The sequence below is a fragment of the Octodon degus genome, unplaced genomic scaffold (genome assembly GCF_000260255.1).
Source record: "Octodon degus isolate 3935 unplaced genomic scaffold, OctDeg1.0 scaffold00045, whole genome shotgun sequence".
Lineage (NCBI taxonomy): Eukaryota > Metazoa > Chordata > Mammalia > Rodentia > Octodontidae > Octodon > Octodon degus.
The window spans coordinates 2,794,810-2,809,549 of NW_004524621.1; the positions used below are offsets into that span (position 1 = coordinate 2,794,810).

Here is a 14,740-nt window from a genome sequence, read left to right on the forward strand (position 1 = left end):
ATATATGCAGTGTATTATTTGTTGAAACTGTACTTCCGATTTGATTTGAAACTGTCTCATTGCTATCTGTTTATCAATAAAACTTTGAAAAAAAAAAAGAAAATCTGAAGGGCTATTTTCAGGCTTCTGGGTAACTTTTGACATATTGTTGAGCTTTTTGTCCCTCTTTTTTATCTCTTTAAGAAATGCTTGACTGGGCTGCTCGCTTTTTTTTTTTTCCTGGATGATTGTAGTCCCATATGGAGTGAGCTTTCAGAAAGGCCATGGCAATGTGTTTATTAGGGTTGACAGTCCATGGAGGACTTTTTCCCTTTAAAAATATGGTGATGTATCTGTGTTGAACAAAGTCAAAAGTTGCTTACAGTTTTCCTGAGTGGGTGTTAAATGATACCATCTGACCAAGACAGACATGTAAGGATAGCTGTGAAACAGAAAGCTGTAGAGGAAGGGCCTCTGTAGTCAAATGCAGGTAATGATTGACTGGACTCTGCAGAGCTATGCGGAAGGACCAGTGGTTGGAATCAGTTCCGACAGTAGGTGCAGGCAGTAGTGGCCGATAGAGGCAATTCATCTGCCAAGGTAAAATTTTCAGCAAGAATTGGTCCTTTTATCAGACACAGGGAGCAGCAGTTTGGTTTCATTTTAATTCTATAGTCACCAGAAAAACCCTTTTTAAAATTCGTGAGCCTGGGGCCAGAGAGATAGTTCAGCAGACTAAAGTGCCTGCTTAGTTAGGCAAGCTTAGGCAAGCACAGGGACCGAGGTTCAATCCCCTGCACCGCATTCCATGCCAGCCCCACCTCCAGGGCAGGCTGAGCCGGCCAGAGTCCAGGCGTAGTAGCACATGCCTCTAATCCCAGCACTGGGGAGGCTGAAAGCAGGAAGACCACCACAAGTTCTAGGTGCATAGTGAGACCTGAAACAACCAAATACATTAAAAATAAAACAAAAATTCTTGAGCCTGCAGACAGGGACTGTGGGCTTGGACTGGCTCAACCCACTTAACTCCCTATGCATATGTGGTGTGCCTTTGAACAGAGCCACAACAGACAAAGGGTGGGTGCCCCTGAGAGAGACTGTCCAGGTGCTCACCTGGCTGTGTGCCTCTTGGCAGCTTAGAATGTCTGGACTAAGGAGAAGCTTGTCACTAAAATCTCCATTATGAACTTTTAGGTGCACATTCAGCAGCCCAGACTAGGGCCCGATTGAACTCCATGGCCCAGGAGTACCTCACTATGGAGCACAGATGGAATAGTCTATGGCTTACATCATCCATTATGTTCATACACATATTCACCATTTATTCAGAGGTTAAAACAGTTTCTCCCCCCAGGAAGTCCTTATTCTGATGAGAGGTGATCAGTCTCTCCTCTTGGCCAGTGGGACAGGCCTGACTCAGGAGTGCCCCTAGAGGTTTCACCTTATCCTATGGTAAAACAGGGTTCTGTATCCACTCTCCTCTTTGGTCCAGTGAGCTGCAGGCAGCAAGCAGAGTTTCCTCCTCTGGTCCCCCAAGAGATTCTGAAGATATTTTGGAGGCCCACCTTTCTTGTCAAGGGGCTGAAGGGGTTCCCACTCCTTCCATGAAGGGCTGAGGCTAGTGGCCCACACAGCCAGCATCGTCAGTTTCCCAGTCAATGCACCAAATATAACAACAAAGCTGGGACCAACAACGGAGCAGCACCAAGGTTCAGAGGCAAGAACCAGCTTTACGGATGCAGGTGGTCCTAAGTGGGATCACTCCCAAAGAAATGAGGCACAGAGGCTGAGAAAGGGAGGTTTTATGAGCTAGCAAAGTGAAAGTACAAAGGTAGAGGGTGTGTCGATTGAGGATTGCTTCTTACAATGTGGCCAGTTATGCATTATAGTGACCAGCCAGTTCTGGGAAACAGAAGTAACAGGAGCTACAACAGAAACTGAAGTAAACTGGAGGTTACCTGGGCAACTAACAAAAACTGAAAGATACTGACTGGAGGGAGGGGCCTTGCGATGGGGTTCAACAGCTTGTTACAGTATTTTTTTCTAAGAGAAAACATGTTTTAGGAGTACTGATCACATGTTTTATGGGTTTTTTTTTTTTCGTGGAAGAAATGACGATATAGGCTTGATGTAGGAATACCTCATGAACATGCTATAAACGTGATTTTTCTCAGAATTTAATTTAGGGTTAAAGTCACCTTAAAGTGACTTAGGTCACATTCTGCCCAGACTATCGTTCCACGCTGTACATCTTACAGTAAAGTCACTAACCATATTTAAACTGGAGGGGCAGAAATTGTTTCTTCTATGGAAAGGAGGATCTGCACACAATATTTAGAATTTTCCAAGGTAGGTCTTAAGCTTTGAGAGATACGGGCAAATCAGGGAAGGGGGTTAGTAAGGTGGTCAAAAGAGTAAGACTGGGTCCTAGCATGGGGTGGGAGGATGGACTGGAAGGGATTGGGACCAGGCACAGCCAGCCCTGCCGGGGTGCAGGTGACCCAGCAGTGACCATGGCCCTAGGTGGTTTTTCTGCTCAGTATGCAAGACAGACCTTAATCCTGCTTGTGGAAGTGCAGGATGCTGCTCGAGTACCTTAGACTTTCTCATCCCAGGGTCTCGGAGGGGATGGGGCATGGGGGTGAGGGGCTTTGCCAGCACCGGGGCTCTGCCACTGCCATACGGCCTTACCCAGCTCTGGTTTTTAATGCAGGATCTATGTATGAAAGAAAACTGTGTTCCAATGAAGGAGAAATCCTGACCTAACTATAGCCATTGTGTTCAGTAAAGCTGCAGGCACTCTGTTCTCTGCCACTGAACTCAGCTAAATCACACGTTTTTTCATCAAATTGAAACTTCTGTGAATGTGCCAAAGACAACTTTGCTACACATAGCTGTGCCCCCCACAAGACACCCACTATCTCATAACCTTCAGCAAAAGCATATCTATTCTTGTAACTTCTGTTTGCCACCTTATAAATGGGACACACTGTCATCAACACCTCAGACTTCAGAGGCTACTCCTCTGGGATCTGCTAGCGTCCATAGAATTTCTTTTTTTCTCCTGAGCTCCTAGCTAATGTTTTGTTGTGTTAATTTTTTTAAAAAAATTTTTATTTATTTATTTGGTACAAGGTCTCCCTATGCAGCTTGGACCCGTAGTGATCCTCCTGTCTCAGCCTCCCTAGTGCTGGGATTACAGACATGTGCCACTACTCCCAGTTTTGGTAGCCAGCAGCATGGCACACGGTACTGGGAATGGAACCCGGGTCCTTGTACTTACCAGGCAGGCACTTAGATTGCCAAGTTATCTCCCCAGCCCTCTCCGGGCTATTGTTGATGCATTTCTTCCTGCAATACCATAGCATCTCTTCTCTAGGCCTGGCTTTATTCTGCACACTTCTGTATCTTGGCCCAGACATCATCCTTCAGCAATATCACTTAGCACATCAAGGCCACGAAGGGATAGGGCCATGGGGAGCTGCCATGATTGGGCGCTGCTGGAAGCAGGGTTGGAGTGGGGACCTTGCAGACCATGTGTGAACAGCATCCTGGACACTGCAGGGAGCAACCTTGCACGGTGCAGGGACCTGACTCCCGGTTCCAGGAACAGGAAGCAGTGAACCTGCAGCTACTGTGTGTTGGTGCAGTGTCCTCCCTGTTCTCCCTGTTTCTTTTTTGCATATGATGGTGGGGCTCGAAGCTACTGCTTTGGCTCTGAACTACATCCCCAGCCTTTTTGTTATTTTTTATTTTGAGACAAAATTTCACTAAGCCAGTCTGAGCTCAAACTTTTGATCTTTTTGTTTCAGTGTCACAGAACATAGAAACAAACAAAACTCCCATGTTTGTTTTAGGATTAATCATTCTTAAATCTTCTTTTTCTATAATGCAATGTGTTCAAAAGCAAATAAAATGGAATTATTTATATTGCTGTGCAACTTTGTGTGTGTGTGTGTGTATGTGTGTGTGTGTGTGTGTTACTCTGGGTAAACCCAGAGAGGGCTTTCACATTGAGTTATACCCCCATCACATTATGTTATTTTATCTATTAATTTATTTTGATACCAGGGATCAAACTCAGGACACTGTGCCCACCAAGCAGGCAGTTTTTGCACTGAGCTATATCCCCAGCCCACATTTTGTCATTTTAGATTTGGTACATGGTCCTACTATTTCACAAATGCCCAACCTTACCATACTGCCTTAGACTCAGTGCCAAAGTTACACTCGTGTACCAGCAAGTCCGGCTTCTAAATTTATTTTCTTACTATGTGTTTTCACATCTTAGAAAACATCTTCCTAATAAGGGTGATAATTCCTGTTATTAATTGGTGTCAGAAATGGGGATGGCTGAGACCAGACTCCCAACTTCTGGTTAGAAAGATTAGCAAAGCCACCACTGATAAATTGGAGGATCGGTACTGCCCAGAGCGCTTTTCTGCTCTATGTTTTTTGTCCTGGTATTTGTTTTTTAAATAAGGAGTAATTTTAAAAGCACTTTTGTCTTTCAAACAGATGTAAGCAATGTGTCACTTAATGCAATGAGACATGTATTAGTCATATAATAGGAAGAAGGAAAGAAGTAACAGGAAGCCTGCAGGGTGGCCAAGCCTGTAACTTTGGCACCGTGGAGGCTGAGGCCAAGAATCATAAGTTTGAACTTGGGCTAAGGAATTAGTGACTTAGTGAGACCATGTCTCAAAATTAAAATGAATGGTCTTTTAAAAAATATGATCTAGTTTTCAAGCCCAAACCAAAAAGAACAGTAATTTAGTCTATGGGCTAGAATTCGCAAAATAACCTAAATATTCTCTGTAAGCCATGTAAACAAAATCTTTTGATGAAATTACAAAAGATAAAAATGTGCATTAGTAATTGAGGGTTATGCCCAGCCTCTGGGCTGCCATCTGGGCACCAGGCTATGGGGCACATGGGTCTTGCCTCTCGCTGAAGCCAGGCAGAGGAGTGAAGCAGGTCTGCTGTGGTCATGGAGCGTTCCACTAAAGTCAGGGACAGGGGTACCTATGCTGTGCTAAGGACACAGAAACTTCTCAGAACAAAAGAAATAGAACTTATCGGCTGTCACCTGGAGAATGGTTCCCTCAGGAATCTCAGATGCTCCCAGGGTGGCAAAGGAGTCAGGAGTTCCAGAGTGAAAGGAATGCACTGGGAATGCCCAGGCCACAATTACCAGGTGTCTGAAGCACATGTATCACCAAGGACCACAGGACTGAAGTCTTCTTACAGTGACAAGCTAGAGAGGGCATTCTGCACTTGACTCCTTTGGTTTCTTGGCACTGGTTCTCAGGAGGGCACAGTTACCACTGGGCTCTGAGGGCTGCTCTCCTGGCAGGCATGAAGCACTTGCATCCCTTTGACCCCAGATTTCCTAGCATCAGTCAGACTCAAAAAATACAGATTTCTCATTTAGAAAGATTTAGAAAAGCAGCTGTGGGTGTCAGGAGCTCAAGAGTAGACTTCTTACGTAGCTTGAAGATGCCCTGGGTTCCATTCCCAGCACTTCTTACACATGTACCTGCCTAAAATCCCAGTCATAACCCCCCCCTAAACAATTTCAAAATCCTTTCCATGAAACTACAGAGGTAAGAAAACATCAGCACACCTTCCAACTGCTGTCTTGAGAAAGAAGTGATTTTTCATTAAAAATGCAACTTCAGTCTCCAAAAATCCCACACAATCATGCATAAATGAATAAACTAAAAATTTTCACCCTGTAAGACTTAGAAGAGACATAAACAAATAGAATATTCTATACACGAGAAGAACCTGGCCAAGTATGGAGGAATACATCTGTAATCCTAGCACTCAGCACTGCTGACCCTAACCCTAAACCAGAATCTTAAACCTATCCCTGTACCTAACCTTAAACGCTAACCCTGATAGAAACACTGATCATAATATTAAATCTAAACCTGTAAAATTAAAGCCTATCTTTAACTGTAACTCTAAATGAACTGAACCCCAACACCAACCAAATCTAATGCTAACCCACTCCCAGCCATAAACCTAAACCCTAACCTAACCCTAAAACCTAACCTAACATAAACCTAAACCCTCATATCCAACTCTAACCTTAGCCTTAGCAGCTACCTAAACAGTAAATCCTAAACCTTATCCTTACGTGAAGCCCTAACAATCTCCCTTAACCATGACTGGGAGCATTAGTCTAGCAAAATTCTCAACTCCTAACCTTAATCTTTACTCAAACCCTTATACTCATACCAAACCCGACACTTACGCTAACACCTATCAGCTTAACCCTGAAACTGACCCTGATCCTCACTATTACCCTAACCTTTACCCTTACCTTGATAGTGCCCTACCACTACCCTTACCTTCCCTCTACTCCAATAGGATTTTATTATCAATGTGATTAGTGATGAAAATAATATACAACATGGCAAATAACCAAAACTCTAGCCCTAAAATGAGCATTGAACAAATCCAAATAGACCTAAACCTAACATGAACCCTTAAATGACATGTAACCTAATCCAGACCTTCACATGAAAGTGTCAACCCAACCTGACCCTGCTTTCCTAAGAGGGGCAAAAGCTAGCAATTGATCATATGGAGGGGAGCAGAAGAAGGCCAGACTGGCTAAAAGCAGTCAAGCTACCTCATTCTTGAGAAAAACATCCTGCCTGGACAATTTAAGCTTTAGTTGCTAGGCAAACTTGTATCTCATGATACTAACTTTGCAAAGGTATATAAATAAATGCCCCTGGGACAGCAAGATAGCTCAGTAGACTAAGCACCTGCCTAGGCAAGTGCAGAGACCAGGGTTCAATCCTGGTACCACATACTGTGCCAGCCCTGCCTCCAGGTGCATGGAGCTGACCACCAAGACCAGGCATGGTGGCCCGTACCTATATATAATCCCAGTGCTGGGGAAGATGGGAACAAGAGGATCACTATGAGTCCAAGCTGCATAGTGAGACCCTGTACCAAATACATTAAACAAACAAATCAATAAATACCCCTTAATGTTGTTCTTGGGATCCTTTCTTGGCAAATGGGCCACCATTTGACCCAGGTCTTGTCTCTTATGTATATTTTCCTCATTCATGCTGCCTTTTCTCCCCAAGCTATACCAAGAGACTGAGTCCCTACACTAACCCACTGAAATAATTACTCAAACTTGCTTCAAGGTCGTATCCTGCTGCTTACCCTAACCCTAACAAGAGTGCTAGACATCACACTGGTTCCATATGAACCTTTCATCTAACCCAACTCTAAAACTTGACCCCTTGACCTGAGCCCCTAAACTTTAACACTAAGTGGGAGGACCTGGCTCTTAAACTGGCTTTCTCCATCCACCAGGAGCTAGTTGCACTAGAGTCCATGCAGTTAGTAGCACAGGGTTGGGGGTGTCCAGTTTTCACACGGGCAGGTTAGAAAGGAACAGACAGCATGCTGGGATGTCTTTGGTGTTGCAGCTTTAAGAAGGGGAACAGGAAGTGACCTCATTTCCTTGACAATGCACCAAACAGAACTTGGAACTTGAGAAGCTGGCTGGCTCCAGTTACTTGGGGAGAGACTCAATGACAAGGAAAATGTCATTTTGTCTCCCAAATTGCCCAGGTTCAGCCCACAGGAGACAGTGGAGCTGGGGCCTTGGCCAAATACAGACACACTGGGACACCTGTCGCCCCTTGAGCCTCAGGCGCATTAACTCCAGGATCCTGAAGGTGACACAAAACAGCTCAGAACAGGACAGAGTGAGCCAGCCCATCGCACTGACCACCAAGATGTCCCAGCCCCCTCCCTGTGCTGTGTGACTGAGTGCATGGGTGGGTGTGAGAATAGAGAGCACTTCTTTCCACGCTGTTTCACTTGGGGATTGAGCACTTCTGAGTTGGTTACAGTTTGTAAGCTTGAACTCTCCCTTCTTGGTGCCAATTCAGGGCAAAAGTGAGTCCACCCCGAAGGTGGAGAAGGTTGGCAGGGTGGGGACTTTGGAGCCAGGCACACTAGAGAAGCTGGTGAACCACCTGGTGTCTGCCCAGCGCCAAGGGGATCCCTTCTTCGTGCCTGCATTCCTGTCCACCTACAGGCGGTTTGCCACCACACAGCAGGTGCTGGATCTGCTGTTCCTCAGGTGTGCCCCACCTCCAAGCCAGGGGACCCACCACCTCCTGGATGGCTCTTGGGAATGCCCTGCACCATCCCACATCCCAGTGTACTCTGTGGAAACTGGGGTGCTCAGAGGACACCCCTTATGGTGTAATCATAGACCAAGTAGGCTGAGGCCCCAGAACACCTAGCTCAGGTCTGGCTCTGTGCAGTGTGAGGGGCCCAGAGCTGTGGGGCTTCCCCTTCCCCACGAAGGAGCTGTCTATCTGGGGCCTCACTTTCCAAAGTTCCTGTCTAGATGAATTCTGAGCAGGGGCCCCTAGGGGCAAACCATGCAGCCCAAATACTGAGACATCTGGGCAAGAGCTGGTTCATTCACTGCACAAGGGTGTGCAATGCACCTACTGTGTGCAGCACCTTTCCTGACACTTCTCTGTCATCCAGGAAGCAGCACACATGAACCTCTCAGCTTCCCCAGCTTCTCTACTCATTTGGGAATCAGATCATCCCCTAGACATCCTGGCAGGTAGGGACACTGGGTGCTATCAGGTGACACCCTCTTGACTCTTCTAGGTACAGATTCTTTCACCCCAGCTCTGAGGAGGACCAGAAAAATAAGAGGTGAGTGGACTTAGGCCGAGAGGAAGGGCTCCTGTCTTCAGAGTGGGGTTGATCTGAGCAAAAGGACTTCAGTTGGGCTCTCAAAACCTGGGGTCATGAACTTTTCATTCATTTCCACTAGAGGCAGGGGTCTGGGACTACACCTCCAGGTGAAGACAGAGAGCTGCGGTTGGGGTCCCATGCATGCGGGTAGCAAGGGGTGGCTGGGTCTCCAAGTAGGTGCCCCTGAGGATCCATACATACATAGCATGTTCCCAGCCAGAGCCCACGCAATCCTGTATGGAGGCTGCACTGGAGGTGCAGGGCACAGACTGCTCACTCACCCCACACCCCTGGCCTCAGGGACCAGCTGCTCCTGACTCAAGTGGGCTCTGCCAGCAGCCCTCCTTCAGGGTCCATGACAGCCTAGGGCAGGGGGAGGGGCAATGCCATGGACTCTCCTGCCTACTGCCCCTAGTGCTCTGAGCTCCCTCCTGGAGACCTGGTTGCTCCAATACCCAGCAGACTTTTGCCAGTGCCCAGACCTAGGCAGCCTGAAGCAGCTCATCGTCTATGCACTCATCAACCTGCCAGACTCCCAAATCATCCCGCAAGTGTGCAGAGTCCTGACCCAACCTGGAGTCTACTAAATATGCTCTGATTTCCTACGGTGAGGAGCCCAGGGTGGGTGCATGGGGGTGAGACAGCATGGGCCTCACCAGGAGGAGGCTCCAGAGACTGCCCGCTAGCCAGGAGCCGAGGAAGAGGCTGGGACCACTGACGAGGCTGCACCTGAGGTGGGATGGTGTCCTGCTGTGGGCCCAGCACCTGGGGCTTCTCTGGCAGGAAGGGGGCTGCTCTGCCTTGGGAAAGACTCAGGGAAGGGCAGTGCTAGAGGAGTCTTTTCTCCTGCCACCTCTAGGGTCAGAGCTACCTTCCACAGTGGCAGCCTTCAAGGGAGACCAGCAGCAGAGGAAAGGCCTGGAAACCATGCAGGGCTCCAGCTGCAGGGCCTTCCTTCCCTTCCCTCCTTTCCCCTCCCCTCCCCTTCCTTTCCTTCTCCAGAGAAGTCTCCTTTTGTTCTTTTCCTTATTATCCCATTTCCATGTTTGTCTGTCTGTGTAGAATTCATTTTAATAAAGCCAAACTGTTCCTCTATTTCAAAATGCATCTCCAGGGCACTAAATCCTCCCACCATGCTGTACACCTCCCAGCATTGTCCAGCTGTAGCCCAGAGCCCTCAGCAGAGCCCCTGGGTACTGTGGGGAAGACAGGCACAGTTCCTGCAAGGAAAGGGACTGAAGAGCCCCCTGTGTGATGGGGATAGGTGAGTGCTGTGAGGATCAGGAAGACAGGTGGGCAAGGGGTGTGGCCTGTCTTGATGCCCAGAACTGGCTCTGCTCTGGGCAGCAGCCTGTGTCCCTAGAGAGTCCTTCCCTCTATAGTGTCACTTCCTGCCTGTGAGGTGGGACAGCAGCTGGCCCCCTGGCTGAGGTGAAGACACATGAAAGGTGCTGGCATGGAGAGCTCTCTGCCACCCTGAGGCTGAGTTGGGCCCACTCCAAGTCACAGCAGACACAGGCAGAGCAGAGGCTGGAAGTACAGGCAGGGAAAAGGAGGAAAGACTCAGAGGTCTTTTCAAATGAATGCTGAGCTCCTCACTAGGGTAAGTTGCAATTAGCTTGCAGAAAGTGTCTGTGGGAACTTCACACATGAATCTGGGGGAATGGTCCAGGTGCAAATAGAAATCTAGAATCTCAAAGACAGAGCCACGCATCGTCTAAGTGTATCTAAGCTGAAGGAAGAGTGGAAACAGCTTTTTAAAAATGAGCAGTACCTTAGAGATCTGAGAGAGCACTGGTTCCCTAACGGGAGAGGGGAGACAGAAAAACTAAGTGTGACTTTAAAAGTTAAATAAAAATAAATAGCCGAAAAAGTCCAAACGTTGGTATAAAACCTAAATTTTTCAGTCCTAGAAAGCTAACAAACCCCTACATAAAAATACAAATAAGAACATACATAGGCACATTATAAAGTAAAATGCAAACAAAAAACTTAAAAGCACGCAGGTGGGCCGGGCATGGCAGTGCACGTCTGTAATCCCAGCATTTAGGAGGCTGAAGGAGGACGATTGCTGTGGATTCAGGCCAGTCTGGACTACAAAGTAAGTTCACGGCCAGCCTGAACTGCACAGTGAGACCCTAACTCAAAAAGACCAAAAGAAAAAGCACCCAGGAAAATAATACACACAGTGAAATATAGTATGGCCATGAGCCCACGTAATGTAGAAAAACAACACAGCAGCTCCATGAGGGGGTGCAGGGGGTGCATCTGTCATGAGCTGAGGGGAAGCAATCGCAACACAGGATGCAGCATTCAGTAGAGTACAAGCTCAGCAGTGCCCAAGTGTCACTTAGATGCTGGCTACTTACAAGACTGTGAAATTAAAAATTAAATTACCAACTGCCAGGATTTGAAACAAATACAACTGGGATTACAAAATGGTGTAGCAGTGACTTTAAAACAAGCTTAGTTATTTCTTGTAAATTTACACACACATTTCTCATATGATCCAGCTATCCCAGAGCTAGGTATTTACTGATAGAAACTGAAACTTAATTACTAAACCAAAACCTCTTAGTGAAAATCCATAGCTACTTTGTTCATATTTGCCAAAAGCTACCAACACATCCGAAGTCTTGTCATAGGTGAGCATATAGACTGAGGGGCATCCCACCATTGATGCATTAATGAGTGATACATAACCTAATAAATCACTAACTCGCACCACAGTGCCAATGAGTCTCCAGGGCACTTCCGACAGTGGGGGAAGTTGGAACCCAAAGTCTGGGTAGTAGGCAGTTCTTTGTGTGACAGTGCAGAGCAAGTGAACTCCTAGGCTTTCACAGTGACCAGAGGCTGTCACAGGACAGGACAAGGAAGCATGGACTAGAAAGCAGGAGTATGAACGAATGCTCAGGGCACTGATAGTTCTGTATGGAAGCATGGAGGAGAGTACGAGACCACACAGCTGTCATAACAATGAATTGTATACTGAAAAGAGTGACTTTTACTCTATTCCAATATTTAAAAATCAACCATGGTAACCAGGCGAGGTAGCTGGTCATCCCAGGTATTGGGGGACCTGAGGCAGAATGATCTCTTGACTCCAGGAGTTGGAAAAACAGGCTGGAAACATAGTAAGACCGTCTCATGAAAGAAAATAAATATAAATAAGAATGCAAGGGAACTGAAATGGATTGCAGATAGTCATTGCTAGAAATGTTACATAACCATACAGCAGAAGGTGCTGCTGCTCAAAGAGCCTAACCCAAGTCAGTCAGGAAAACAGCCTTTTGCCTGGAGCCTGTGACTCTGGAACTGCATACATATACTGGGCCAACGTGTCTTTCACATGAGTCACTGTTAGCCACTCCGAAACTACTCTAGTAGTTAGTAAATTCAGTACAGAAAACTAGTGTGCCATCTCCCACTGTAGTTTAATGAAGTTATAAATAGAGAATTCTGGAATAAACACTGTGGTGCTAGGGTGCCCCTGGGAACAAAGCATGAATCTGTGTCTATATTAATATAGGTTCAAATGCCCAGTAAGGAAGTAAACAGTGTTCAACATCTTCATTCATGGAAAATGGAAACCAAAGCATTGAGATTCCACCTAACCCCGGAATGGTTATCTTCAATACACACACACACACACACACACACACACACACACACAAGAATGCAGGGAAATGGAACCTACCTTACTGATGGGAATGTAAATTAGTATAGCCATTATGGAAATCTTACTAGATTTCCTCAAAAACTTAATGTTTGATCCAGTGGTATTACTCTTTGGTATATACCCAAGGGGATGATTCAGCGTATCCTGTAGATAGCTGTATGTCTGTGTTTACCATGGCACAATCCACAGTAGCAAAGATATGTGTCCCCCAGATGCATGGACAGGACAAATACCATGTGGCACATACACACACAGAGAAGTATTCATCCATAAAGAGCATATTTTGTCATTTTTGTGAAAATGGATGGATCTTCGGGTCATCATGCTGAGCAAAATATGCCAGACTCAGCATCTTCTCCCTAATATGTAGCACCGAAAAAAAAAATGACAAGAAAGTGTAAGAGTTTATTAGTCAAGAGAAAGATGTTGAGTAATGGGGGAAAAAAATGAAATCAAATCAAATTCTTGGCAGATAAGTTGAACAGATTACACACACGCAAAAAAAAACATATTAAACTAGAAAATGGATCTGAAGCAAATATGGAAACAGAAGCCAGAGAGACAAAGGTATGAAAAATAATGAGATACAAAGTTGAAAGATGTACAATAATCTATGTAGAATTACAGAGAGGGTACCACAGGGGATGGGAAAAAGGCAAGATAAGAAAACTGGAGATAGGTGGCCCCAGTTGGCGAGACCCTGTGGCCTGTACGTCAGAAGATGCCCCAGTAAAGTGAACAGTCAGCCTCCATTCTTGTATGTTGTGGTACTGGGAATGAATGGGACCAAGGCCTTGTGCTGCACACACTCCACCAGCCCATCTTAAAAGTTTAAAAACAGGTCTCATGAAATGACTAGGCTGGCCTGGAACTCACGATCCTCCTGCCTCAGTCTTCTGAGTAGCTGAGATTCTTGCACAGTGCTTGCTCTTCTAGGATTTTAAACATCTCATCCCGTATTTTTTTTAATGGTAAATGCTGAATTTCTTAGAAGTACAGATTACTGCTTTTGGCCTAACTTTGGCAGATTTCAGCTGTTACCTTTTGAATATTTCTCCTCCTCCCTCCCCTGGAGCTTTCCTCTGCCTTGGAGTACTTGATGCAGTCATGAGCTCAGCAGTTGTTTAGAATTCCAGTCCTGAACCCCTGGGTTCCAGGAGCCTCCTGCCTCTCTGCTTCCTGAGTAGCTGGGACTACACATGCAACACTGGCTTCAGTTACAAACATAATTTCTGTCAACTTAATCTTCAGTTTTATGGATGCTTTCTCCACCAGCTCAAGTCTGCAATAACTCAAAGAAAATCCACCAGGTGTAGTGCCACCTGCTTGTAATCCCAGCACTTGGAGGCTGACACAGGAGAATCACTGTGAGTTCAAGGTCAGCCTGCATTACACAAAAGTTCAAGCTGCATAGTAGGACCCTGCCTCAAAAAAACAAAACACAAACAAAAAAACAAATAACCAAAGTATTCATTGGCATTATTCGATGAGAACAAGCCCCAGATTTTCCTTTTTTCTTGTAGTACTGAGGATTGAGTTGAATGTCCCTAGACAGAGCTACATATCCATTCATTCATCCACCCACCTATTCATTCATATTAGACAGGGACTTGGTAACTTGCTAAATTGTGCTGGGCTTGAAGTACATAACCACCTGCCTTGGCCTCTCGGAGTGCCAGGATTACTGGCCACCACACCTGACTACTTTTATTTCTTTAAATGGAGTTTTCTTTTGTTCTCTGGACATGCCTTCGTGGCTGCTTTTGAAGTCTGTCTGCTACACAGAGCATCTGGAACCTCTCAACCTCTGCTGCTTTTCAAGTACCACATCCCTACTTCTTAAAGCTTTCATAATTTTATTTAAAGCTGGATTTTTTTTTTTTTTTTTTTTTAAACTGGGGCTCAAGCCCAGGGCCTTGACTTGGTTGGTTTTTTCTTTTTGAGAGAAGTCTACTACTGTAGCCCAGGCTGTCCTTGAACTTTCAGTGATCTTGCTGCTTCAGCCTCCACAGTGCTGGAATTGCAGACATGCACAACAAAAAGTATTTTAGGTAGTGTATTTTAGCACCTGGCTCCCCCCACCCCACCAAATCTTTACTTGTTCTGTGACCCTTGGCACCTGCCTGGGGTCATAATAATAGGTGAAAAGTGTACCTAGGAGCAAGGGCCTAGAGCGCTCAAGGGAACACTGGATCACAGCTGCCCAGCAATGCCCATGTACCCTAAGTGCCCAGAGGCAGCCACTGCCGGATGCAGCTGGGGGCACCATCTGGGGCCCTGGCAATGCTCCACTCATTGTCTCAAGTCCAGGCCCAT

General features: G+C 46.1%; 1 protein-coding gene across 1 annotated transcript; it reads left to right on the plus strand.

Moving 5' to 3' along the window:
* The first annotated feature begins 7,524 nt into the window (after positions 1-7,524).
* Positions 7,525-9,740, plus strand: LOC111816938 (ral guanine nucleotide dissociation stimulator-like). Its single transcript, XM_023715872.1, has 5 exons — positions 7,525-7,694; positions 7,911-8,104; positions 8,653-8,700; positions 9,158-9,349; positions 9,602-9,740. Exons 1-4 carry the CDS (start codon positions 7,548-7,550, stop codon positions 9,327-9,329), a joined length of 561 nt encoding a protein of 186 aa, XP_023571640.1. The 5' UTR covers positions 7,525-7,547; the 3' UTR covers positions 9,330-9,349; positions 9,602-9,740.
* The last annotated feature ends 5,000 nt before the right edge of the window (positions 9,741-14,740 follow it).